The following is a 27,040-nucleotide window of genomic DNA, read 5'->3' on the forward strand; positions in this document are numbered from 1 at the left end:
CGCATGACCGTTCGTGCTATCGACGATCCCTTCGACAGTGACTGGGTGTAGTTGCGTTGAGGCGTGAGCGTTAGTAGCAATAGAAGCATTGGGGCTCGGCGGGTCAGTAGACGTGGCGGGATCAACATTCCCCCCCGGAATACGCCGATGGCCGTCCTGAGGTGTATGGTTACAGACGCCTACGTCTAGAACGGCGAGCTTCACGGCTGGACGCTCGTAGATACCGCTGGCGGTCTGAATTGTTGCCCATCTCACTTGATCGTCTACTCCTGGTTTCGTGGCTATAACCCGTCCTTTCGGCCAGCAGTTTCGCGGGAAGTTCGGATCAGCAATTATTACGATGTCCCCGGTCTTAATGGGTCTGGCTGGTTCGAGCCATTTGATTAGGCGAGTGATCGATGGTAGATAGTCGCGTATCCATTGTTTCCAGAATTGGTTGGCCAAAGCTTGGGAGAGACGCCAACAGTTTCGGAGCATTGTAGGATTGTCGTCGAGATGCACCCAGGGTTTGAATCCACTAGAGGAGCCGAGCAAGAAGTCGTTTGGGGTGAGGACAGGCGAGTTGTCGTGGATGGTAAATGGTTGAATAATGCGCTCCAGAACTATCACGAAGTTCCACAGCCTCTTATTTAGCAACTCCTATCTCTACCTCCTCGTGGTACCATCCGGGATACGCTCCTTAGTGGAAATCGGACAACCGGTGGAAACTAGGGTCGTATGCGGACAGAGAAGGGGGCACTCATGCGAAGGCTGAGTGTAAACTCTCCGCCTGAAAATGACGGATCTCGGTAGAAGCATGTTCGATGAACCTGAAAATACCGAGAACCTGAGCAGAGGGTCCAAAGCCCCCAAAGGAGGATGGTTTTAATAGCTATTATCCATGGCTAAAAGTAAAAACATGAATGGATAAACCCCTAATCCAAGGTGTCATGCGACCCGTGCCGAGGGATGAATGGTGGGGGGGGGGTTCTATAAATACTCAGCCTCAAACGGACCCTGTGGAGTACCAGAGCGCCCTCCACAGTAATCAACCCTTACCGCATCATGAGGGGCTCTGATGTGGCGGACTTTTCTTTCCCCTCAACTCGTGGGATTCTTATGGAAGACAAAATCAAAAATACAACAAGTGTGGATACGGTGGAAAACCCGTTCGCTAGAGGAGGCATCCAGCGTTCTCCACCAAGGGTGGAGAAGGATGCAACTAGGAGCGCTAGTGTGGGTGGCAAAGGCAGCGGTATGCCTACCACGCCGGACACAGCGATGAACGGCCCAGCGCTTATCAGGGCGATAGAGAAAAATAGAGACGCTGTACCTAAAGTGGTAGCAGCGTCAGAGCAGCTCGAGGTAATAATCGAGTTTACGTCAGGTCGCGGCAATTTCTTCAAGGACCTGAAGCAGAACTTGCTCATGCTTCGGAGAACCTTGAATGCAGCGACCAAAACGCACAACGACCTCGTGGCGCGTGCAGGAGAGGCTAAGAAGGTGACCGTGAAGGCGTCGAAGGCAGTACAAACGGACGCTTGCCCGTTGACGGAGTGTCGTAACGCGGCCCAGGAGGCTACGGAAAGCTCTACCAGCAGCGGTAAGGCATCCGCCAAGCGCCCGAGACAGTCCCCGGGGGATAGCACCCCTGGCGGACCGAAAAAACGCCTGATCGGTAAAAGCCCTCAGGCTAGCGGGTTGGCAGAGCTAACCGATGAACCAGCGGGAAGCTCCAAGACAGGTGGCCCGTGGACCAAATTTAAGGCCAAGAGAAAAGGCGGAGGAGGCTCCAGTAAAAAAACTGCTCCACCTAAACCGGCAAGAAAGCGAGCGAAGAAGGGCGACGCTCTTATCCTGAAAACCGACGGGTCGAAATACTCGGAGGTTCTGAAGGCCATGAGAGGAGACGCCCTACTCAAGGATCTGGGCGCGGACGTACGGAGCATCCGCCGCTCACGCACGGGCGATATGATCCTCGAGTTAAAGAAGGACGCCACAAAGAAGAGTTCCGCATACAAGCCCATAGCGGAAGGAGTGCTCGGGGACGGAGTGAAGGTACGTGCTCTCACACCAGAAGTGACTCTCCAGCTTAAGAACCTGGACGAGATCACCGAAGTGCGTGAGGTCGTACAAGCTCTCAAAGAGCAAAGTGGAGTGGTGGTGGCAACCGAGGCGGTTCGCCTACGCAAGGGCCGGGACCCAGGTAGCCACCATACGACTTCCGCTGATTGATGGAAACAAAGCCCTGAAAGCTGCTAGGCTAAAAGTGGGGTGGTCGGTATGCCCACTGAGCGTGTCCAAGCAGTCGGAAGCTTGCTTCCGGTGTTTCGAGCACGGACATAAAGGGGCCAGATAGGAGCCAGTTGTGCAGGAGATGTGGCAGTGCTGGCCATAAAGCAAAGGACTGCGCGGAGCCTCCTAAGTGCCTGATCTGTACCGGTAAACGGGACGCAAAGCACGTAACGGGAGGTCCAAGGTGCCCGGCCGGTGTGCCGGCGACTAAGCCACGTTCATAGTGCAAGTGACACAACTCAACCTGAACCACTGCAGCACAGCTCAGCAGCTGTTACACCAAGCAGTTTCTGAGTCAGCAATGGACATTGCCATAGTCTCGGATCCATATCGCGTCCCTGCCGGAAACGGCAACTGGGTCTCGGATAGGTCTGCGACGGCGGCTATATGGACAACAAGCAGGTTCCCGGTTCAGGAGGTTGTGTCAACTGCAGACGAGGGATTTGCGGTTGCCAAAGTGGGTGGAGTGTTCTACTGCAGTTGTTATGCTCCGCCGAGTTGGTCTATCGAGCAGTTTACGCGGATGGTAGACCGAGTATCAGTTGTGCTGACTGGTTTAAGGCCGGTGGTTGTGGCAGGCGAACGCTTGGGCGGTAGAGTGGGGAAGTCGTCGCACGAACCATAGGGGTCGGATTCTGCTTGAAGCTCTGGCAAAGCTCAACGTAGATCTGGCCAACGTCGGCAACACAAGTACCTTCAGTAGGAACGGTGCGGAGTCTATCATCGACGTGACTTTCGGCAGTCCTGGTCTGATAGGAGACTGGCGGGTAGATAATGGCTACACTCACAGTGACCACCAGGCGGTCCGCTATGGTGTCGGTCAGATAACGAGGCGGCAGGCGGCGAGTAGGGCCAACACTCCAACCACCCGTGGATGGAAGACATCATACTTCGATCCCGAAGTATTTGTGGAAGCGATCCGGAGAGAGTGCGGTGATCGCGGTATGCCCGATCCGAACGCTGATCATTTGGTTGAGGTACTGTCGCGAGCATGTGACGCTACCATGCCTAGGAAAGGTCGTCCTAGGTATGGCAGGTCACCGGCTTACTGGTGGACAGATGAAATTGCGGAACTCCGCGGAGCGTGCTTTCGTGCGAGGAGAATTATGCAAAGAGCTCGTTCTGATGAAAGCAGGGCTGAATGTCGAGTAGCACTTGTTGCTGCACGCGCAGCGCTTAAGAGCGGGATAAAAGCTAGTAAACGAGACTGCTTTGAAAGGTTATGTGCTAGTGCCAATACGAACCCGTGGGGTGATGCCTACAGAGTCGTAATGGCAAAGACCAAGGGTGTGATGGCGCCCGCTGAGCAATCGCCAGAGATGCTGGAGCGGATCATCGAGGGCCTCTTTCCGCGCCACGAGCCGCTGAGTCGTCCCACGGCCGACGTTCCAGTATCTCAGACCATAGCGTAGGATGGTCGGCCTCCCAGCCGAACATCCAAAGTAACGTGGGCGACGGCGGTTTGGAGGTCGGGGAGGAAGTGATGGTTACGAACGAGGAACTCATTGATATCGCTAAATCCCTAAAGGCAAGGCACCGGGGCCAGACGGTATCCCGAATATGGCCATTAAAGCGGCTATTTTAGAGGCTCCCGAATTATTCGGGGCACTAATGAATAGATGTTTGGCGACTTCCCGGACATATGGAAGCGACAGAACCTGGTCCTATTGCCGAAGCCGGGAAAACCTCCGGGTGTCCCCTCGTCATATAGGCCGATCTGTCTACTCGATATTGCCGGCAAGGTGCTGGAGAGGGTTATCCTTAACAGACTCGTACAGTACACGGAGGGTACAAACGGTCTGTCAAGGAACCAATTCGGCTTCCGAAAAGGCAAATCTACGGTGGATGCCATCTTGTCTGTCACTAAGACAGCCGAGGTGGCAATCCAGCCCAAGAGGACAGGTATTCGTTATTGCGCAGTTGTCACGCTCGACGAGAGAAATGCGTTTAATAGCGCTAGCTGGGACTCCATAGCCAGCTCGCTTCGGAACGTCCAAGTGCCGGTGTCGCTGTACAGACTTCTGGAAAATTATTTCCAGAATCGTGTGCTATGCTACAACACGGAGGAGGGTCAGAAATGAGTTCCAATCACCTCAGAGGTTCCGCAAGGTTCCATACTGGGCCCGGTGTTGTGGAACGTCATGTATGACGAGGTGTTGAAGCTAAAGTTTCCGGTAGGGGTGGCGATTGTCGGCTTTGCGGACGATATCACCTTGGAAGTCTACGGTGAATCTATCAGAGAGGTTGAGTTGACGGCTGCCCACTCTATAAGAATTGTGGAAGATTGGGTGCGATCCAGGAAACTGGACCTAGCGCATCATAAAACGGAGGTTATCGTGGTTAACAACCGCAAGTCGGTGCAGCAAGCAAATATCAGTGTCGGGGACTGCACTATTTCCTCAACGCGGTTCTTGAAACTCCTTGAAGTCATGGTCGACGACAAGCTCAAGTTCGGGAGCCACGTCGACTATGCCTGCAAGAAGGCTTCCACAGCTATTTCGGCATTGTCTCGTATGATGTCTAATAGCTCTGCGGTATATGGCAGCAAGCGAAGGCTTTTAGCCAACGTGGTCCAGTCCATACTCAGGTATGGCGGGCCGGTGTGGTCATCGGCGTTAGGTACCAAAAGCTATCTAGCCAAGCTGGAAAGCACCTATCGTCTCATGTGCTTAAGAGTGGCGAGTGCGTACCGCACAGTTTCACATGACGCACTCTGCGTCTTAGCGGGTATGATGCCTATTGGTATCATCATCAGCGAGGACGTAGAGTGCTTCAACCAACGTGGAACTAGAGGCATACGGAGTACCACAAGATCGGCCTCGATGATCACATGGCAGCGGGCATGGTCTGATTCCACAAAAGGCCGGTGGACACATAGACTTATCCCGGAACTATCCGGATGGGTCAACAGGCGTCATGGCGAAGTCAACTTCCACCTGACACAGATTCTGTCAGGGCATGGTTGTTTTAGACAGTATCTGCACAAATTTGGGCATGCGGAGTCCCCCGAGTGTCCCGAATGCGCGGACGTTGAGGAAACTGCAGAACATGCTTTCTTCATATGCCCTCGTTTCGAGGGCGTGAGAAGCAACATGATGGCAGTTAGCGGACAGGACACTACTCCGGATAACTTAGTCCAAAGGATGTGTTCTAGCTCGGACGTCTGGGGAGCGGTCAATGCGGCTGCTACCCAGATCGTACTTGAGCTACAAAACCGCTGGAAAGCCGATCAACGGCGAATAAACAGCCTAACTACCATAGTCCAGTAGTTATCTAAGAGCGTGCGTTAAGCACAATAGCCCCTCCCTGAAGTAATACCGATAAGGTGGTTCCAGGGGGGATTGAGGCTGGAGACTCGAGTAGGGTTTTAGTTGGTCTGGATCTTCACGATCTTCACGGGATACCAAACCCCACTCCCTGAGCTGTCTTCTCAGATGTCTGATAGCAGATTTCCCTACTCGTTAAAAAAAAAAAAAAAAAAAAAAGGGTTGTCGTCTTCCAACGGTATATTAGTCAGTGGTCGCGAATTTATAATGCTATCCACTTCTATCAGCGCGTTTTCCAGGATTCGTAGGAGATCGGGCGATTCGACACTAGCTTACAGAGATTCTGTTTGACTGTGCGGATTAGACGTTCCCACGCTCCGCCCATATGCGGGGAGGCTGGTGGGTTGAAACTCCAGCTAGTGTGGACAGTAGTGAACTCGGTCATCAGGCGTTCCCGATCCAGACTTTCGAGAGCAGCCTCCAGTTCCGTACTAGCACCACGAAAATTGGTCCCTTGGTCACTATAGATGACTGCCGGTGTACCCTCCTACCTATGACGTTACGTAAAGCCAAAACGCAGGAATCGGTACAGAGTGTGTGCGATTTGCAAGTGGATGGCACGGATGGTCAGACAGGTAGCTATTAGTACCCAGCGTTTTTCTGTTTTACGGTTTGCGGAAACCAAGATCGGGCCGAAATAATCCACTCCCATATGTGTAAACGGACGATAGTAGGCGGCCAGACGTGCTGGTGGCAAGTCGCTCATGACTGGCGGTCGTGGAGTTGCCGCTTCGTTCATGCATTTCTGGCATTGTTTCCGGATTGTATTGTAGACTGACCTGAGGCGGGGGATCCTGTACCGCTGTCTAACCTCGTTGAGGACAGTGTTATGGTTCTGGTAGTAATATTGCGATGGTAGTAGAGCAGTATCAGACGAGTGATGTGATGTTTGCCCGGAAGGATGATAGGGTTGACTGCGTCGTAGTCGATCGACGGGCATGCACCGGTCCGGCCACGGACTCTCAACTGGTCCTTTTCATCAAGGAAAGGACAGAAGTAGGCGACAGAGCTGCTCTTTGGGATGGGCTTCACCTCAGTTCCACTCAGGCGATTACAGTAGAGAGTAGCAATTTCGTCAGCGTATTCGCTCTGCTGGGCGAGACGATGAAGAAAAGTTTCAGCCCTAATTAATTCTTGCTGCGTCAGCGGCCCACCTTTTCGTTGATTCATGCTGATCATCTGCTTTGAGTTGAATATGTATCGAGCCGTGCTTCAGAGCATGGTTGTCCACATTGAGAAGTTCTGCGGGTCAATGACAAGTTCTGTTGCTGGAGCGTGCGTTAACAGGTGAGCTCGCAGCTCCGTATCTGTCGCTCCACATCGAGGAGTAGCAGGCCAATCTGCTTTACATTTCCGCAGAAACTCTGGTCCTTGAAACCAGCGGCTGGAAGGATTGAGATCGGGATGGCGTATCCATTTAGTTCCTTCGTCAGCCACGTTCTGTTTCGTTGGAACCCACCTCCACTGCTTCGCATCGGTAGTCTCCAGAATCTCGCTCACTTGAAATGCCACGTATGGGCTGTACCGGCGATGATCAGAGTTTATCCAGCATAGAACATCTCTGGAGTCGGTCCAGAAGTAGCGCTCTGATATCTTCGTAGATAGCGATTGGGCAACGCTGTTTGCTGAGCGAACTCCTAAGATGCTGGCTTGCAGCTCTGAACGTGGAATGGAGAGGAATTTTAACGGGGCAACTCTCGTTTTCGTGCCGACAAGTGCGGTTTCTACCAAGTCCCCTTCTTCGAAGCGGAGATACACGATCGCTGCAAAGCCACTCTCACTCGCGTCAAACAAACGTGTGCATTTGGACGTTACTCCCTAGGGACGTAGATAACCTGTAACATCGAGGGATCTGGACGTTGGTGACTTCCGGCAGAACCTTCAGCCACATCAGCTACTTCTGAAACTGTGGCTCTTCGATCGGCGTATCCCATTCAATCGAGGTTCTCCAGATCTCCTGCAGTAGTACCTTCAAGTACATTAGAAAATGCGAAATAAAGCCGAGCGGGTCGAACATCATCATGAGCGTCCGAAGTACCTCACGTTTAGTGGGTCGCCGGCTTCCCGACAGCAGGTCTTGGTCGTATCGCGGAGATATTTTGAAGGTGAAGCAATCTGTAATCGTGTTCCACCAGAGCCCTAATATCTTCTCAGTAGTATTCTCTTCCCCGACTCCTAGGTTCTTCTCATTTGTCGCTTCTTCCTGTAAGGATGCTAGGACAGTCGTTGAGTATGAGAACCAGTTTCGCATTTCAAACCCTCCAACGGCGTGGATGCGTTTCACGTCGTGTGCCAGCCTCACAGCTTCTTCCTCTGTTTCTACGCTGGCAAGCATGTCGTCCACGTAGTGTTTATTCACGATGGCGTCGATGGCTTGCGGGCACTCGTGTTCAAACAGCTTTGCGTTGGTGTTTTTGACGTATTGGGCAGTCGCGGCAGCAGGACTGAATTCAGGGAGATTCCTTGCACCGTAGCTGCTGCATCCCAAACTAGTCTCAGTTTACCCGGTTTGTTAGGGTTATAGACTGGGAACACTGGCAGATACCACTCACGCGGTCGACGGATCTTCAATTCATCTTCGGTTAGCTTACGAACGTACTCCTTTTGGACATACTCGACCATTTTTGCTTGTAGCGCACTCGCCAACACCTCGTCTTTCTCCATTCTCCGCTCCAAACATTCCCATCTTTTACGAGCCATCGCTTTACTGTCCGGAAGTCGTACAGCTTCATACTTGAAAAGAAGACCCGTTTCGAATCGGCCTCCTTTAAGTGTTGTTACCGCTTCCAAGATTTCCATAGCACGCTGATCTTCTACGGAAAGAAGCGGCTTGTCGGGCTTCGAGAAACCCATGCTATCGAGACCCTACTAGCACAGTTGTTATAAACTGGTTGGGGTAACCGATTAATGACTGATTTCAGTCATAAATAGGTTGCAGCAACCAGAAGTGACAAAAGTGTGCTACTTGGGGAGTGAAATAGCTTTTCATTGCTGCGTGTAGACTTTCGTCAGAACCTTCGTTACACTCGCGTACTTGTACGGCATGGTAGCTGACGTGGCTGCCGAGGTGCTGATTCGACGAGCAGTTCCCGTACACGATCCATCCTAGGCGCGATTTAACAGCTATCGGTTCAGAGGGTTTTCCCTCCCGACTCTTGAAGGCATGCCTCAGTTGCGCGTTGTCTAGTCCAATCGAAGGGAATCCCGGTCAGATGTTTATATCGATTTTGCAATTCGGATGCCACCAGAGTTTGTGGTCGGAGTCTCAGCTCCTGTATAGTCCGGACGTCTGCTTGTTGATACTTCTGTGTTTCTTACGGAAGAGATAGCCATGTCTACCTTGAGGGATTCGTTCTCCATTCTGCTGGCTCCACCAGTCCACTTCAAGCAGAGTGTTTTCTGCGACCCTTGCAATCCGAGTTCCTGCGCCAGTGAATGTTCCATAAGTGTGAGCTCGGATCCGTCGTCGATGAACGCGTAAGTTTGAACCATCTTCGAAGGACCATAAAGAACCACTGGAACAATCAAGAACAGTACATCGTTCGTCTGGGCTTGATGAACGTTACAGCGGCTTCCGCTTGGGAGAACCTTCTGGAGGCATCAGTTTTCTCAGAGTGTAGCAAGGGGTGGTGTAGGTAGATACATCCGTTGATTCCACATTTGTTTTGCTGTCTGCAGGTGCCATTATGCTTGCGGAGACACTTACGACACAGTTCCGCTTCACGAATCACTGCCCACTTCTCATAACTCAGTTCGGTAAAACGTTTGCATTTCGCGAGCGACGGGCATGTACCCTTGCAAGCAAAGCAATCCTTCGGCGCTTCTCGCCCTTGGTCACGCGTATATTTTATCTGATTCGCGGGAGCACCAGATCGATCGTTAGCTGTTTCAGAGTGAACGTTAATAAATGCGTCCTTTTTACTGCCATGGCTTCGCAAGGCATTGGTAGATGCCGACATAACTGCGCTTGCGTCCTCCGCCATGGAGTAAAGCCATTTACTGAAATCCACGAGATTTGGGGCTAGATTGCCTCGGGTGTAATTCGCCCAGTCTAGCCGCAATGTCGGTGGTAGTCTATCGACTAACTCGAACTTCAGTGAAGCATTGTACATGAAGTCCTGCACTCCGCATGCTTCTATCGTCGCTACCAGATTCTCAACCGTGAATGCGAAGTTCACCAAACTCTCTAGCCGATCTTTATCCGGGGATGGCAGGGAACGAATTTTGCTTATCGTTGCTAGGACGATTGTCTCCGGTCTACCATAAAGCATTTTCAGCGTAGCAAGCACTCCAGATACGTTGGATGGGTGTAATAACCGGCATCTTACCGCCCCCAACGCCTTTGCTTTCAGACACTTGCGTAATCGCAACATGTTTTCCTCGTTGGAAAATCCACACATCTGCGTGGATGACGTGTACATTGAGAAAAACAGTGGCCAGTCCTCTGGGTTTCCGGCGAACTCGGGCAGGTCTTTAGGTACTGCTTGTCTTGCGGCCAGCTGACTACGGTTGAGAACACATATTGTCTCTTCCGCAAGAGTCGGTTGATTTTCCAATGCCGGGATCATTGGAGGGGATGGTCGCGGCGGAAGCTGTAGTTTTGACCTGGGCATTGGGGGCATGTTGTTAGGATCAGATGTTTGATGGTTTGGAGCAAGTGTTGGTCGCGCCTGTGGTGTAGAACGCTGTACAGGAGCGAAACCCGCTAACGTATTACGCAATCCTCTTTGCGAGCATCGTCGGTCGGCGACAGCTGGCTGCACGTTGGACGCTGGGACTTCGCATTCTTCTTGCAACTCCTCTTCTACGACTCCCGCTACGACTGTCCAGCTCCGACTTATTCTGTGTCTTTGACCCACTGTGAAACTTTAGACTCTTCTCCAAATCTTCATCGTCCAGGTCCGTCGCGCTATCGCTATCGTGTTCTTCCATAATTTTATACTTCTCGTCCAGAAACTTTTACTCCAACTTTTTCTGCTCTTCGAGTTTCTGCAATCTCAAATCCTTCTTTCGCTGCTCACTTCGTTTGCTACTTTTCTTTCCGCATGACTTCGCATCGCCAGAGTCCTTCGAGAGTGGATTATCGGCTTGAGCCGTAGCAAGAGTGATTCCAGCTGGAGTTTTCTGTTCCACTGAACTACGCAAAGATGGACACACTGGGCAGAACCAACTGATTTCTGCTATACCTTCTGTCACTTCCACACACTCAAAATGAAACCATCTTCCGCAACCATCACACTGCACCATTCTACTGTTATTTCTATCTTTTTTTTAACGAGTAGGGAAATCTGCTATCAGACACCTGAGAAGACAACTCAGGGAGTGGGGTTTGGTATCCCGACCCCCCTACTGGGGCGTGAGGATCCAGACCCACTAAAACCCTACTCGAGTCTCCAGCCTCAATCCCCCCTGGAACCACCTTATCGGTATTACTTCAGGGAGGGGCTATTGTGCTTAACGCACGCTCTTAGATAACTACTGGACTATGGTAGTTAGGCTGTTTATTCGCCGTTGATCGGCTTTCCAGCGGTTTTGTAGCCCAGGTACGATCTGGGTAGCAGCCGCATTAACCGCACCCCAGACGTCCGAGCTAGAACACATCCTTTGGACTAAGTTATCCGGAGTAGTGTCCTGTCCGCTAACTGCCATCATGTTGCTTTTCACGCCCGCGAAACGAGGGCATATGAAGAAAGCATGTTCTGCAGTTTCCTCAACGTCCGCGCATTCGGGACACTCGGGGGACTCCGCATGCCCAAATTTGTGCAGATACTGTCTAAAACAACCATGCCCTGACAGAATCTGTGTCAGGTGGAAGTTGACTTCGCCATGGCGCCTGTTGACCCATCCGGATAGTTCCGGGATAAGTCTATGTGTCCACCGGCCTTTTGTGGAATCAGACCATGCCCGCTGCCATGTGATCATCAAGGCCGATCTTGTGGTACTCCGTATGCCTCTAGTTCCACGTTGGTTGAAGCACTCTACGTCCTCGCTGATGATGATACCAATAGGCATCATACCCGCTTAGACGCAGATTGCGTCATGTGAAACTGTGCGGTACGCACTCGCCACTCTTAAGCACATGAGACGATAGGTGCTTTCCAGCTTGGTTAGATAGCTTTTGGTACCTAACGCCGATGACCACACCGGCCCGCCATACCTGAGTATGGACTGGACCACGTTGGCTAAAAGCCTTCGCTTGCTGCCATATACCGCAGAGCTATTAGACATCATACGAGACAATGCCGAAATAGCTGTGGAAGCCTTCTTGCAGGCATAGTCGACGTGGCTCCCGAACTTGAGCTTGTCATCGACCATGACTCCAAGGAGTTTTAAGAACCGCATTGACGAAATAGTGCAGTCCCCGACACTGATATTTGCTTGCTGCACCGACTTGCGGTTGTTAACCACGATAACCTCCGTTTTATGATGCGCTAGGTCCAGTTTCCTGGATCGCACCCAATCTTCCACAATTCTTATAGAGTGGGCAGCCGTCAACTCAACCTCTCTGATAGATTCACCGTAGACTTCCAAGGTGATATCGTCCGCAAAGCCGACAATCGCCACCCCTACCGGAAACTTTAGCTTCAACACCTCGTCATACATGACGTTCCACAACACCGGGCCCAGTATGGAACCTTGCGGAACCCCTGAGGTGATTGGAACGCATTTCTGACCCTCCTCCGTGTTGTAGCATAGCACACGATTCTGGAAATAATTTTCCAGAATTCTGTACAGCGACACCGGCACTTGGACGTTCCGAAGCGAGTTGGCTATGGAGTCCCAGCTAGCGCTATTATACGCATTTCTCACGTCGAGCGTGACAACTGCGCAATAACAAAAGCATGTCCTCTTGGGCTGGATTGCCACCTCGGCTGTCTTAGTGACAGACAAGATGGCATCCACCGTAGATTTGCCTTTTCGGAAGCCGAATTGGTTCCTTGACAGACCGTTTGTACCCTCCGTGTACTGTACGAGTCTGTTAAGGATAACCCTCTCCAGCACCTTGCCGGCAGTATCGAGTAGACAGATCGGCCTATATGACGAGGGGACACGCGGAGGTTTTCCCGGCTTCGGCAATAGGACCAGGTTCTGTCGCTTCCATATGTCCGGGAAGTGGCCAGCTTCCAGGCATCTATTCATTAGTGCCCCGAATAATTCGGGAGCCTCTAGAATAGCCGCTTTAATGGCCATATTCGGGATACCGTCTGGCCCCGGTGCCTTGCTCACTTTAGGGATTTAGCGATATCAATGAGTTCCTCGTTCGTAACCGTTACTTCCTCCCCGACCTCCAAACCGCCGTCGCCCACGTTACTTTGGATGTTCGGCTGGGAGGCCGACCATCCTACGCTATGGTCTGAGATACTGGAACGTCGGCCGTGGGACGACTCAGCGGCTCGTGGCGCGGAAAGAGGCCCTCGATGATCCGCTCCAGCATCTCTGGCGATTGCTCAGCGGGCGTCATCACACCCTTGGTCTTTGCCATTACGACTCTGTAGGCATCACCCCATGGGTTCGCATTGGCACTAGTACATAACCTTTCAAAGCAGTCTCGTTTACTAGCTTTTATCCCGCTCTTAAGCGCTGCGCATGCAGCGATAAGTGCTACTCGACATTCAGCCCTGCCTTCATCCGAACGAGCTCTTTGCATAATTCTCCTCGCACGAAAGCACGCTCCGCGGAGTTCCACAATTTCATCTGTCCACCAGTAAGCCGGTGACCTCCCATACTTAGGACGACTTTTCCTAGGCATGTTAGCGTCACACGATCGCAGCAGTACCTCAACCAAATGATCAGCATTCGGATCGGGCATACCGCGATCACCGCACTCTCTCCGGATCGCTTCCACAAATACTTCGGGATCGAAGTATGATGTCTTTCATCCACGGGTGGTTGGAGTGTTGGCCCTACTCGCCGCCTGCCGCCTCGTTATCTGACCGACACCAGAGCGGACCGCCTGATGGTCACTGTGAGTGTAGCCATTGTCTACCCTCCAGTCTCCTATCAGACCAGGACTGCCGAAAGTCACGTCGATGATAGACTCCGCACCGTTCCTACTGAAGGTAATTGTGTTGCCGACGTTGGCCAGATCTACGTTAAGCTTTGCCAGAGCTTCCAGCAGAATCCGACCCCTATGGTTCGTGCGACGACTTCCCCACTCTACCGCCCAAGCGATACTCTGTCTACCATCCGCGTAAACTGCTCGATAGACCAACTCGGCGGAGCATAACAACTGCAGTAGAACACTCCACCCACTTTGGCAACCGCAAATCCCTCGTCTGCAGTTGACACAACCTCCTGAACCGGGAACCTGCTTGTCGTCCACATACCCGCCGTCGCAGACCTATCCGAGACCCAGTTGCCGTTTCCGGCAGGGACGCGATATGGATCCGAGACTATGGCAATGTCCATTGCTGACTCAGAAACTGCTTAGTGTAACAGCTGCTGAGCCGTGCTGCAGTGGTTCAGGTTGAGTGGTGTCACTTGCACTATTTTTTTTAACGAGTAGGGAAATCTGCTATCAGACACCTGAGAAGACAACTCAGGGAGTGGGGTTTGGTATCCCGACCCCCCTACTGGGGCGTGAGGATCCAGACCCACTAAAACCCTAATTTTAATTCTAAAACCCTACTCGAGTCTCCAGCCTCAATCCCCCCTGGAACCACCTTATCGGTATTACTTCAGGGAGGGGCTATTGTGCTTAACGCACGCTCTTAGATAACTACTGGACTATGGTAGTTAGGCTGTTTATTCGCCGTTGATCGGCTTTCCAGCGGTTTCACTTGTCACAGTTGTGTGTGGTCCGGGTTGTGGTTTTGCTTTTTTGACTGTAGCCGCTCAGTCAATCATAATTGCAACAAGTTATAGTGAGCGTGGCTGGCTGCCGGGTGAGTTTGCTAAGCGCGCCATCTCGGAAGGTACCAAAGTATACCGGCTTATAGTAAATATATATGGTGTTAGGCTTCTGTAACTATACAACAATCAGCCCTTTTTAGGGCCAAATATATAAATAAAGATGCAATTCGATTTTCTCACTAAACGCTTCACCTCGAATTACGAAGTGGCGCAGTTTTCTTTTCAAAGGATTTTGCCAGGTAATCTAACCAGGATTTGCCAGGTTTAAACATATAATTACTGTATTATTCAGTAGTTCTTAAAAGAACTGATTGTTTCTACCAGATATTAATAATACCAATCAAAGAAATTTACTGCTTGCCAGCAGCTTTTTTCGGGCCGCATTCTCCGTTGGAACGACTTTTTGGCTTTGGAGTTTTCTGTGCTTTTGCAATGGTCTTACGTAAGACTTAGTAAGATTTTTGTTCAGGGGCAGCAGCCTTTTTTCTCCAGTAGTAGTCTTTCTGGCAGCTTCAACCGGAACCGCCATTGCTGCAGCAATTTTCGGCATCTTGCTTCTCACTAACCAGTTTGGTAGGTGAACGAACCGGAAGCGTCAGTTCTCTTTATTTGGACCAGCTTTCTCTTGTTGAAAACTAGCTTTTCAAAACGTTTTTCAGAAATGTGTCCAACCTTGAAACGTCACAATTGTAGCTGGCGGCGATATATTTCTAGACAGCTTGCAACGAGAATCCGTTGACTTTTCGGTTTATTGGCGTCTCGCTTAGTGAAGTTAGATGTCTTCGTTGCCTTATTCGGGGAAGCAGCAACAGCTAAAGCTCAACAATTTCGATCGAATTCTATAGGGCGTAAATTAAATACAATCTAAGGGAATTTAATCCTTAGCTCATCTCCTATATATTTCTGTTATCCGTACTAGGGAAGCATTGGCGTGGGAGGCAAAAATTTTTAGCAAATGCAGATCGGCTTCTGCTGCGTATTATCACTTTTGCCGCGTTTAGTGAGGGAGATAGTAAAAATCATTACTCTCGGTACCGATGTCCATGCGAAAATGATGCGGTTCCTCGGATTACCGTTGGTTATATATCAGAGCAAATGGAAGCAATTTGTAACAAAGGCTGATCTACGTAGAAAAAGGAATGGCAGAGAGGAAAATAAGGCGGGACTATATGAAACCGTACTTTGTTTGAAGCTTCCAATTTCTGTAGATCAACCATCGTCTTCATGTCATGGCACCGACAACCAGTGGAAAAGCCGCAAAAAGCGATAAGAAGAAGCCACGCCGCTAGGAGAGCTACGCTATTTTCTTTCGGTTGTTGACTACCGCTCAGTCAAGCATAATATCAAGTTAAAGTGTGTGAGTGTGGCTGGCTGCCGGGTGAGTTTGTCATGCGCGCGCCGTCTCGGAACGTACCGAAACAGTCACCAAAGTACAAATACTCATAGTAAATGTATCTGGTCAGGTTTCTGTAACTATCCAACAATTAGCCCTTTTTAGGGTCAAATATATAAATGAAGGTGCAATTCGATTTTCTCACTAAACGCTTAGTCTCGAATTACGAAGTGGCGCAGTTTGCTTTTCAGAAGATTTTGCCATGTAATACAGTTTAAATATGACTGGCGGGCTCGTACGCGCATACTTGATAAACTTCCAATTTGGCATGTTCATTTTAAAATGAAGAAAAATGTGTGAAAAATCAATTTAACTGATTCGTATACTTATTCAGTAGTTCTTGAAAGAACTTATTGTTTTCTACCAGATACTAGTAATGCAAATCAAGGATATTTACATCTGGGCAGCAGATTTTTTCGGGCCACCTTCTCCGCTGGAACGACTTCTTTTTGCTTTGGGGCTCTCGGTGCCTTTGCTGCGGTTTTCATTGGCTTAGTAGATTTTTGTTCGGGGGAAGCCGCGTATTTACTCCAGTAGTACAGCTTTAATCGGAGCCGACTGTGCAGCAGTTAGCAAAGTTAATTTATTATCGTCCGTTCTACCAACCTTGAACGAATCTGAAGCGCTTGCTCTCTTTGTTTGGACCAGCTTTTCGACAGCTACCTAATTTCAAAACCTTTTTCACGAATGTGGCCAACCTTGAAACGTCACAATTGTGATTGGCGGTGATTTACTTGAAAACGGCTTGCAGCGAGGATCCGTTGATTATACAGGGTATAGCAGCGAAAACCATATCGTTCGCTGGCGGACGACTCGATGGCTTCTTCGGTGTGTTGGTGTCTCGCTCGGTGAATTTGGATGTCTTCGATGTCTTATTCCGGAGAAGCAGCAACAGCTGAAGCCCCTGCAACAATTTTCGAGCGGATTATATTATAGGGCGTAAACTAAATACAATCAAAGGGAGCTTAAACCATAGCTCATCTTGTATATATTTCTGTCATCTGTGCTTGGGAAGAATTGATGTGGGGAGGCAAAAAAATGAAAATATTGAATTAATGAATGTTCATCTAATATTTTCTTAATTATTACACGTCTGTTAGGGAAACATGTAATAAGTTGTATTGTAATAGATTTTTTGAAAAATTTCCAATCGATTGATACCAATATCTCTAGAATCTATTGAGCGATGACTGAGTTAGAAGCGTGCAAACTATAACCACTTTTCGTAACATGTTCCCTTTTCGTTTTTCTAAAGTGCATCCCAACATAGAAATCAAAGAAGTAGTCCTACTTCAAAATATTTGTAATGGCCTTATTTACACACTTGATTGAACAATTTTTTAATGGAAAAAATAAGCGGCGGCATCTTTGGAACACTGAAAAAATGCTCTTGAAAACTTTTTTGATTTTTTTACTGTGATATTTGCATCGAAAAATTTCCAAAAATAATGGAAATGTGTCCTGCAGTGAGCATAACATCTGTGATTTTTTTCAGATTTTTATGATAATTGATTTCGGAGTAAACTGCGAAAAAAGAAATTCACTCTAGTCACCATTACTGATTCAAGATGGCGCCTAATGATCTGAAAATTTGCCAAAATGCTCCCCAGGTCAAGTACTTTGTTTGAATTATTCAATAATGTAATTAGGTTCGGGGGCATTTTTTGTATGGAGGCTAATGCTAATTTTTATCCGCTGCTGTCGCGGACAGCTACACTTCTATTTTTGTTTTCACAAAGTGCCACCCAGTATAGTAATCAAAGACGTAGTCCTACGTCAAAATCAGGAAAAACATAATTCTGGCAAGTAAACGCCAAAAATTTCCATTTACTTGCAGGAAAAAACAAAACACTTAAATATATTAAATGTGTAGAGTTTATTGAGCTCATTATAGTCACCTAGAAATTTATAAGCCTCTTGAAAATAAAAAAAAACTTTTGTTATAGTTTAACATAGGTAAAAATATCGCTAGTCCTATTCAATTACATTTTTTTGTTTAGATATATTCAGTTCCCTTGTTGGAAAGTTATTGGACAACTATAACTCCGAAGGACCTACATCAAACAAGTCGAAGTGATCTTATGACTACACTATCTATGTTGGATCATATATTAATTAGAGCTACAGTACGTGATTACACAACAAAATCATCAATAAGTGATATTGTTTTGGGAACCGCTGTAAATATGTATACTGATTATGGACAAGCAACTGAAATTGAGATGTGCCATTGCCCACCAGGGCATCGTGGTACCAGCTGTGAAGTAGGATGTTATGAAAAATGTATATCAGATTTATACTACCGATTCTTTGTAGGAATGTACCGAATTGTATTATAAGGATGTGTTTGACAGATCGGGTTCCATTGCTGGTCTTTGTAAACCATGTCCATGTGATAACGCTGAATCATGTAAGATCAATGGCAACGGTGATATTGTATGTCAATGTCTTCCAGGATACACTGGTTTTAATTGTGAAACGCGTAAGTAATAGTAGTGTTTATGTTGTTGAATTATATAAGCATTAATAAAATAAATCTTATATTGTTGCGTGATCTAATCATATCGCACTGTTAACCTTTAAAGTTGGTTTGGTAAGGTCAACGTTGTTTTAATTTTTCTATAAACATTAATCACAATAAAATCTACATTATTTATGTTGCGTTGCATATCCCGAGCAAAGTTTGATCACAAAGCGATATCTACAAGATAACTTGTTTTGTTCACGGATAACTCAATGTGTTATATTGATGTTATTTAATGAACATTTCTATATAACATGATATGGTACACGGATATCAAGATAGGTTATCAGTAATAATCCCTCTAAACAAGTTAAAATACTCATTTTGCGATTTCAATAAAAAGTAATATATTAACCCTCTGACGCCTTTTGACGTCGTCAATTAGTTTGGCAGATTGTTTTAGCTCAAAGTTACTACGCGAGACCAAATGAGAAATATATAAACGCGTGTGATTCATATACAAATATTTACTTTCATGAATTTGTTGTATAACAGATTAAACGGAAAATTCCTTTGAGATTCTACTAACATGTTCACCACTAAATAATTGTCAGTTATAAATTTTTTAAAATTTTTCTTTATAATTTATGACTGCTGCTTGCTCGAATGAAAATGTGTTCGCTTTTTTATTAATATTTATTTTGAAACTTCATGAACTTTTTTCTTATTCTGGTTTTTGTAGTACACTCAAGTCTTTTTTCCACGAGGGATACATGGTACAACCGTTTCAAAAAATCATGGTAATTCGAAAAATTCTGTAAAAAAACACGTTAATTCAAAAATCACCTAGAATGCTATTTAAAATGTAACAGTCGTCGAAAAACCGCTCGAATTTAAAAATTCAATTTTTTTATTAATTTTAGACACTACATCAGCGATGCATTCGTATCTGTACCAAAAGAGAGTTAGCGTTTATTTTCTTAAAGTTTCATAATTGATTGTACAAGTTACATTCTTTTAAGCACTTTTTCTGCACTATAACTTTCGTTACAGAGTCTTTGTAGTGTTACTTCGTCAATATTACATTTTTGTTTGGCATCTATATGTTTTCTGCAGTCGAGGAGAAGGTGTCGTACGTTAATTGTGGTTCCGCAACAATCGCATAATGGTGGTGTGTCTTTGTTAAGTAAAAAGCTATGTGTTAATCTCGTATGTCCAATTCTCAATCCGCTTAGACTACGTTGATCGCCGCCGTAGCTGCAGTCTACCCATTTTTTTAGCTTTAAATATCACTTCTCGCGGTTTTACGTCTTGCATTGAAAACCACTGGTTGTCCCAATATTGTTGGATCTTACATTTCATTTCTTTCATAGCGACTTCTGCCGGAATGGCTGTTGAAATTGGTGTATTGTTTCTAGCGTCCTAGTGATTTTTTTAATCGCCTGTATCTTTTTCTATCATGGAAATTTATTAATTTACATATTTTATCCCAAAACTAGATTTAACGCTAATTACCTTAATTACCACGCTAATTAACAAATTCATGAAAGTAAATATTTGTATACGAATCACACGCGTGTATTTATTTCTCATTTGGTCTCGCGTAATAACTTTGAGCTAAAACCATCTGCCAAACTAATTGACGATGTCAAAAGGCGTCAGAGGTTTAATATATTACTTTTTATTGAAATCGCAAAATGAGTATTTTCACTAGTGAGAAAAACCGGTCACTCCCAACCACATTCGTTTGATTCATTATGCAATTTCACTGATTCGGATCAATCGCTGAGTGCAACCATTGATATGTGCAATCAGTCTAAGCTAAGCTAAGCTAAATCGCAAAATGAGTATTTTAACTTGTTTAGAGGGATTATTACTGATAACCTATCTTGATATCCGTGTACCATATCATGTTATATAGAAATGTTCATTAAATAACATCAATATAACACATTGAGTTATCCGTGAACAAAACAAGTTATCTTGTAGATATCGCTTTGTGATCAAACTTTGCTCGGGATATGCAACGCAACAAAAATAATGTAGATCCAAACTAGGAAAATTTCCCCGTCGAATACAATTGGTTTCATCTCAAAATGTTCAATTTTGTAAAAGTTATGGCCGTTTGTATTTTATTCAAATTTTGCATGTCCCGATCATTTTGTCTAACCCGTGTAAGGTACACCGAGGCAAGTGGGACCTAAAAATGCATAGTTTGGGTTTATTCCACTGTGTTTTCTATACCTATGATTATTTCATAATTCTTTCAGCCCAGAAACTCTTCAGTGGTATCACTTCGAAGGATTAATTACGAAAAAGGCCTGTGAATTTACATGAAATGAATCTGGAGAAGAATTTTCAAAATTATGGCGATAGGTCCCACTTACCCCATTTACCGGGGCAAGTGGGACCTATTTTCAAATTTGATTAGAAAGCATAAAATAATAGTAAATTGTGTAATTCAATATACAGCAATGTTAAAGCATTGCAAGAAGCAATAAAAAACAATATTTGTATCAAGGGTTCATTCAAAAATAGCGTAACAAAATCAGATCACAACGGGCGACTTTATAATGTACATAAACCACAGATCGTAAGCAATTACGCTGTACAGCATTATTGTAATGAAATGTAGTTGAATATGTCGTTGTATCCAATTCTTGCAAGACGTAATTTAAGATTAACCATTGTTTAAAAGCTCGAAAATACGATTATAATCTGTTTGTTCTACCATGCCTAATTCGGTAGAGCTATTTAGAAGAGATAGTTACGTAATAATAACCACAACACTTCATTTTTTCAATTCTAGTTGCAGATTTGCTTAATTATATCAAATTTGACTTTCCAAATTCAATTAACATCGTTTAGGTGTAACCAAAATGTGACCAAACTGTTTGGTCCCTCACAAGCTGTGCATATGGGCTTCTTTCTTGGGGCCCCTTGGTTTAGTGCTTTTCGGTTTTATTTTAAAGCCTTACTAGTATAAATATTATGTAATTGAACTGAAAATGTTCGATAGTTCATCTAAAAAATGTACTAGGACAGGAAGTTTTGTGCTGAAACACTTTATTTTTAATAGGTCCCACTTGCCCCGTGCTTTCAAGTGCCGACCTTATTTCGACCCATTTTTTTAATGCCGTTTGTCAAATTAAACAACTAGTTTTCGGGTGTAATTTGTTAATACACTCATTATGTTTACCTACTGTCAGAAAAAACATATACTTTTACGTAAAGCCTGTGGCCAAAATATCATTGCGTCAAACTTACAACGCAAATTGAAAATAACGCTCAAATTGAAAGTCAAATTTTGATGTTTGGTATGCCTGTTATAAATAATCTGTAATTTTAATACATGCGTTTGAGTTGTATCTTTCATTTTTAGAAAGGTTCGGTTGGAGAAAATGAGGTTGAATAGAGTTATGAGCTCCGTTCCCACTTACCCCGTATTCCCACTTGCCCGGGGGTACCTTATATCCAGTGACGTAGCCAGGATTTTCGGTCGGGGGGGCCAAGTCATTTTTTTTATTAGAGAAGTTTTAAACTTAAGAGGTTCACTCGCCTCTGGAGGGAGGCCAAGTTAGTATGCAGAAAACATTTCGTTTAAGAAATATATTTAATGCTTATGTTACAGAATGTTCTTTCGAATTAATTATTTAATTTGTTTACCTAAGTATTCATGTAACATAAGTAACTTTCTAATGGTTTTCATAAGTTTGCGTACAATATGATTTCTGCTAATTAGTTTGCTGGCGAGAAGAATGTTTTACATGATTTTTAAAAACTTCATAGCTTCTGGCACTCTCGCATCGAACCTACTTTTCCCTCCGTAAGACGCTTCGATCAAGGAGCATACGCCGCACAAAGCTGACGATGTACAAAGCGCTAATCAGACCGATAATCCTATTCTTCACCAGATGAATTTCTCGCCGGATCTCTTCGAGATCGGGAGCCGGCACGCTGTTGTCATTTTTAGACACTCCGAGGTTAACTTTCGTTGCGTCTCCTATTGCTATATCGCCGTTGATGTGCTCATCGAAATACTGCTTCCACCTATCGAACACCTCGCGCTCGTTTGTGATTAGATCCCCTCCCTCGTCCCTACACATGTCAGGTTTAGGTGTGTAGCCCTTACGAGTTTGGTTCATCTCTTCGTAAAACGTGCGCGCGTCATTAGCCCAGAATAGTTGTTCCAGCTCCTCACGATCTCTGTCCTCCTTCTGGCGCTTTTTCCTCTTCAGGATCATGGTCAACTCATTCCGCGCTTGTCGATTCTTGGCCAAATTCTCTCTCGTGTATATGATTAGATAGTTTTCCCAAGCTCTTCTTTTCCTGCAATTCTATCGCTTGTTGGCATTCCCCGTCAAACCAATCATTTCGTGCACTCGATGTATCCACTCCTAGCACCGTGGTTGCCTTGTTGACGGCCGAGCGTATCATACTCCATCCGTTTTCGAGGGTTGAAGCATCTAGCTCCACAGAAGAAGGCAGAGCTTCATCCAATACGCGCGCGTAGTTTTCGGCAACGGGCGGGTTGTTTAACTGCTGAATGTTTAACCGAGAAGAGCGTCTTTGTCGCGAAATCTAAGCCGTCGATAGTTTTAAACGCACATGTACTGCTACTAGGTAATGGTCCGAGTAGATAGGGAGCATACGTTGGTGATGTTCGAGAAAAACCGGCCCTCGATGAGAATATGGTCGATTTGGTTCGAGGTTCGTTGGTCAGGTGATCTACAGGTGGCTTTGTGGAAATCTTTGTGGGAAAAGAAAGTGCTCGGAAACTGCAATGTTGATGCATCGCTGGCTGTTGTCGTTTATGTCGGTGTGCAGGCTATGGAACCCGATCACAGGTCTATACATTGCTTCCCTGCCGACCTGGGTGTTCATAGTCCCGATGACGATCTTGATGTCCTATCATGAGCAGCTGTCGTACATTGCCTTCAGCTGCGCATAGAACGCTTCCTTTTCGTCGTCGAGTATACCTTTGTGTTCGTTAATGATAGTGTAATTGAAGAAACGGCCTTTTATCCTCAACACGCACATCCTCTCATTGATCGTTTTCCAGTCCTTTATGCGATTCTGCATTTTGCCCAACACTACGAAGCCCGTTCCCAGCGCGTTGGTCGCTCCACCGCTCTGAAAAATTTGGGCTTTACTGCCACGGATCCTCCACACCTTCTCGCCTTTGCGACATATCTCTGCTGCAGTGCCAGATGCCAAACTTTCGGGGTCCTAACTAATCGAGCAGCACTCTATCGCCACCAACGAAATTTAACGATCTGCAGTTCCAGGTACCAAGTCTCCATTCCATGTCCATATTTCGTCGCCTTTGTCCATGCCGAATGTTCCAAGTAACGGAGAGCTACATAATTGAGAATTTTCACAGACTATGAGAGATACAAAACGATGTCGGTTATATTGTTATTCGAAGGCACACTTATCAAAAATATACTTGTGCTACAGTTTTAGCTTGGTGTATTGTTATTCTGCATTAATTTTTTTTTATAATGTAAGCCAAAACATTTCGGGAGGGGGGGGCAAGGCCCCCAGGACACCCCCCCTGGCTACGTGGCTGCTTATATCAACTTTGGTTTCGCAAAGATCCTGCGGGAGGTCCGCTAAAATCAAATCGGAATTAGAGCAAAACTTATGCGCCTTAAAACCACCTTCTGCCAAAAGGGCGACTATTTCATTTTTCAGCACTATCGCCTCATCCAGCAGATTCGCTCCAGTGAGTGCGTCGTCTATATAAAACGAATTCTTCACTTCACTAGCAACCAGTGGATACTTTTGCCCTTCATCGTCGGCCAATTGTTTCAAGGTCATTGTAGCAAGGAAAGAAGTTGAGGCTGAGCCGTAGGTTACGGTATTCAAATCGTAGGTTCGTAATGGCTGACCACTTTGCTCTCTCCACACTATTCGCTGGTAACGCACGTCGTCGTTGTGCACCATGATTTGACGGTACATTTTAGGTATGTGTAGTGTGAACATAAACTTGTGCGAACGAAATTTCAACAAAATCTGAACAAGGTGGCTCTGCACAACCGGCCCAACCACTTGAGTCTGATTGATTGAAATACCCGAACTGGACTCCGCAGAGCCATCAAAAACTACCCTCAATTTTGTAGTCGTGCTGCTTGGTCTTAAAACGTAATGATGAGGTAGGTAGTATGCGGTATTCGGTTGGTCGTCTAATGATGAGTCATTTTGCACCATATGCCCGAGAAATTGATATTCGTTCAAGAATGCACTGTACTGTCGCTTAATTTCCGGTGTTTCGTCGAGCCGTTTTTCCAAGGCAAAAAACCTCTTCTCTGCCATTTTCCTGGAATCTCCCAACTGATGCTGCAAACCGTTGAAAGGCAATCTAACTACGTATCGTCCTGTTGTGCGTGCATGCGTATCCAAGAAGTGTCGAACACAAGCTTCCTGTGTGGATTTTTCCGCCAATTCTAGATCACAGAGTGACTCAATCTCCCAAAAGCGTTTTACCATCTCATGTAGATTTTCATCTTCAGTTGTAGTACAAAACGAATGAACAACTTTTTGCTCTTGCTTTTGTACCGGACCGCTTAAAATCCAACCAAATTGTGTATTTTGGAGAACTGCTACGCCCCGAGGTAACTGTATGCGCTCTGATTTTAGTAACTCAAAAAACACCTCAGCGCCCAAAAGCATATCAACCTTGTTTGGCACATAAAAGTTTGGGTCTGCTAGCTGAACATCAGCTGGAATATTCAAAACGACTGGGTCAACCTTTGATAGTGGTAATATTCCGGCAATCTTAGGCACAATAAGCAAATCCAGACAGGCCATGTAATCACTTATTCGCGATTTCACCCTTGTGTTTATTTTGAAACGGACCTTTGTATGGATGTCGTTTACACCACTTATTAAGAAATTAACCACTTCCTTTTTCATGGATAACAACGATGCATAGCTCTCCGTGACGAAATTTAGCTGCGACCCAGAATCCAAAAGCACTCGGCAGGGATACGGATGCTCTGCCTTGCCGTAAACGAGAACTAAGGCCGTTGACAGGAGTATCTGCTTTCCTCCTGCTTTTGGTTGTGTACAAAACGATGACTGCTGCTCTGCTTCTCCGCTAGTTGCAACCATTGGTGCAGTCATCTGATTGGTTGATTCCACTGGTGCGGTAATCGGTGGCGAAGATTCGTGCTGCTTTCTATGGCTGTCGTTAGGATGAAGGGTGGTATTGTGGCGCTTCTTACATTTTTTGCACGCGTGTTTGGATGTGCAATCAACAGATCGGTGTCCTTTTTGTAAACAGTTGAAGCATGCTCCAGCCTTACGCAGCGTGTCGTACCGCTCAGGCAAAGTTGCTGTCTTGAATGTATCACATCGCCACAGCACATTGGCAGAGCAATGAGAGCATTTTTCTGAGGTTGCAATGAAGCTATTCGCCTATACCTTTGACTCTCCCACGGCCTGTCCTATATTCTGCACCTTCAAGTCTTGCCTTCCAGTAACTACAGGACGTATCTTCTCCAGAAATCGACCTCTTTCACGCAGAAATTCCATAGTAGCTGAATAATCTGGTAACTTGTCCGCTCGCTGAACGATCTCCCATGCCTTTCGAGTCTCAGCATCCAGTTTTGCAACTATACGGTTAAGCAGCATACATTCCCCTAGGCCATCGACAAACAATCCAAGATTTTTTAGCGCATCGACATTTTTCGTACACACACGTAGAACGTTTGCAACGACAGGGCCTGACATAGCTCGGCTAGCGTCAGTAATGGGCTGATTGGGCAGCCCAGGCCCTAGGTGAAGGGTAGTGGCGCTACGAAGTGACAAGGGGGTTGTGTGTACCCACACACGCAACGGATAAGTCGAAGTGCTTAGGCACGTCCTCCCTCCTGAAGTAAAACCTAACGGTAGTTCCGGGAGGGGTTCAGGAATGGGCAGCAGGATAGTTTTTAGTAGGTAGGCGCATGTTGGCACCTTGTGAATCCTATTCGGCACCGTGATGGTGCTGTCTATGAAGATTTTCTCCCTGCATAAACAATACAAAAAATGGTCACATTTGAGTTCCGGTAGAACCGATGCCGGATGCTCCGGAATGCCCAGATCGACTCAAAATACATCCAAATATGCACTAAAGAGTTCGTGTTGAAAAATCCTGTGAATTGATTTTGCTATTTGCTATGTTTTCGAAGAGAATTCCAAATAACCACTTTCGAGGCCCAGTAGAACCGATGCCGGATGTTCCGGAAAGTCCAGATCGACATTAAAAACATCAAAAAACATCCAAATGTCCACTAAAGAGCTCGCGTTGAAAAATCCTATCAGGCTTGCTGATTATCGCGAAAGCGCTTTACTCTCTTTGTTAGTTATTCTCCAGAGAGTTGCACGACCTGTGAAAAAAAGCTTCTCAGATCAGCTTCGATCAGCTTTGCGGTTGAAGCTATTCGACATATTTCGCTTTTTCATGTTCTTCGTTCTTCTCTGAATTATCGCCTGTATGGCAGGCAACAAGTATTGCTCACTCATGAACTACGGGTTAATGCGATTCACAAAGCAGTCTTCAGCTAAAGAAGCATTCAATAGTGAGCGATATCATCTACATTCTTCATGAAGAATATTTTTTGGTTCTTCCTCGCGAATGAATGAATGATTTTAGGAAACAAGGGAAACCAGTTATTCATGTCGAATGGCAAAATTCGTTGTGATGGTAAACAGAATCAGAAGATTTGTTGCATGTCGGCTAGA

The 27,040-nt window shown here is 46.2% G+C and overlaps 1 protein-coding gene across 8 annotated transcripts in view; it reads left to right on the top strand.

The window, feature by feature from the left end:
* Positions 1 to 27,040, top strand: part of LOC128742843 (basement membrane-specific heparan sulfate proteoglycan core protein) — a 1,551,467-nt gene that overhangs the window by 889,180 nt on the left and 635,247 nt on the right. For all 8 annotated transcript variants that reach the window (XM_053839324.1, XM_053839321.1, XM_053839325.1 and 5 more), the window contains 2 exons: positions 17,847 to 18,110; positions 18,163 to 18,328. In XM_053839324.1, coding sequence (XP_053695299.1) covers positions 17,847 to 18,110; positions 18,163 to 18,328 — 430 coding nt within the window. The remainder of the gene's footprint in view (positions 1 to 17,846; positions 18,111 to 18,162; positions 18,329 to 27,040) is intronic.

The sequence above is a fragment of the Sabethes cyaneus genome, chromosome 3 (assembly GCF_943734655.1).
Source record: "Sabethes cyaneus chromosome 3, idSabCyanKW18_F2, whole genome shotgun sequence".
Lineage (NCBI taxonomy): Eukaryota > Metazoa > Arthropoda > Insecta > Diptera > Culicidae > Sabethes > Sabethes cyaneus.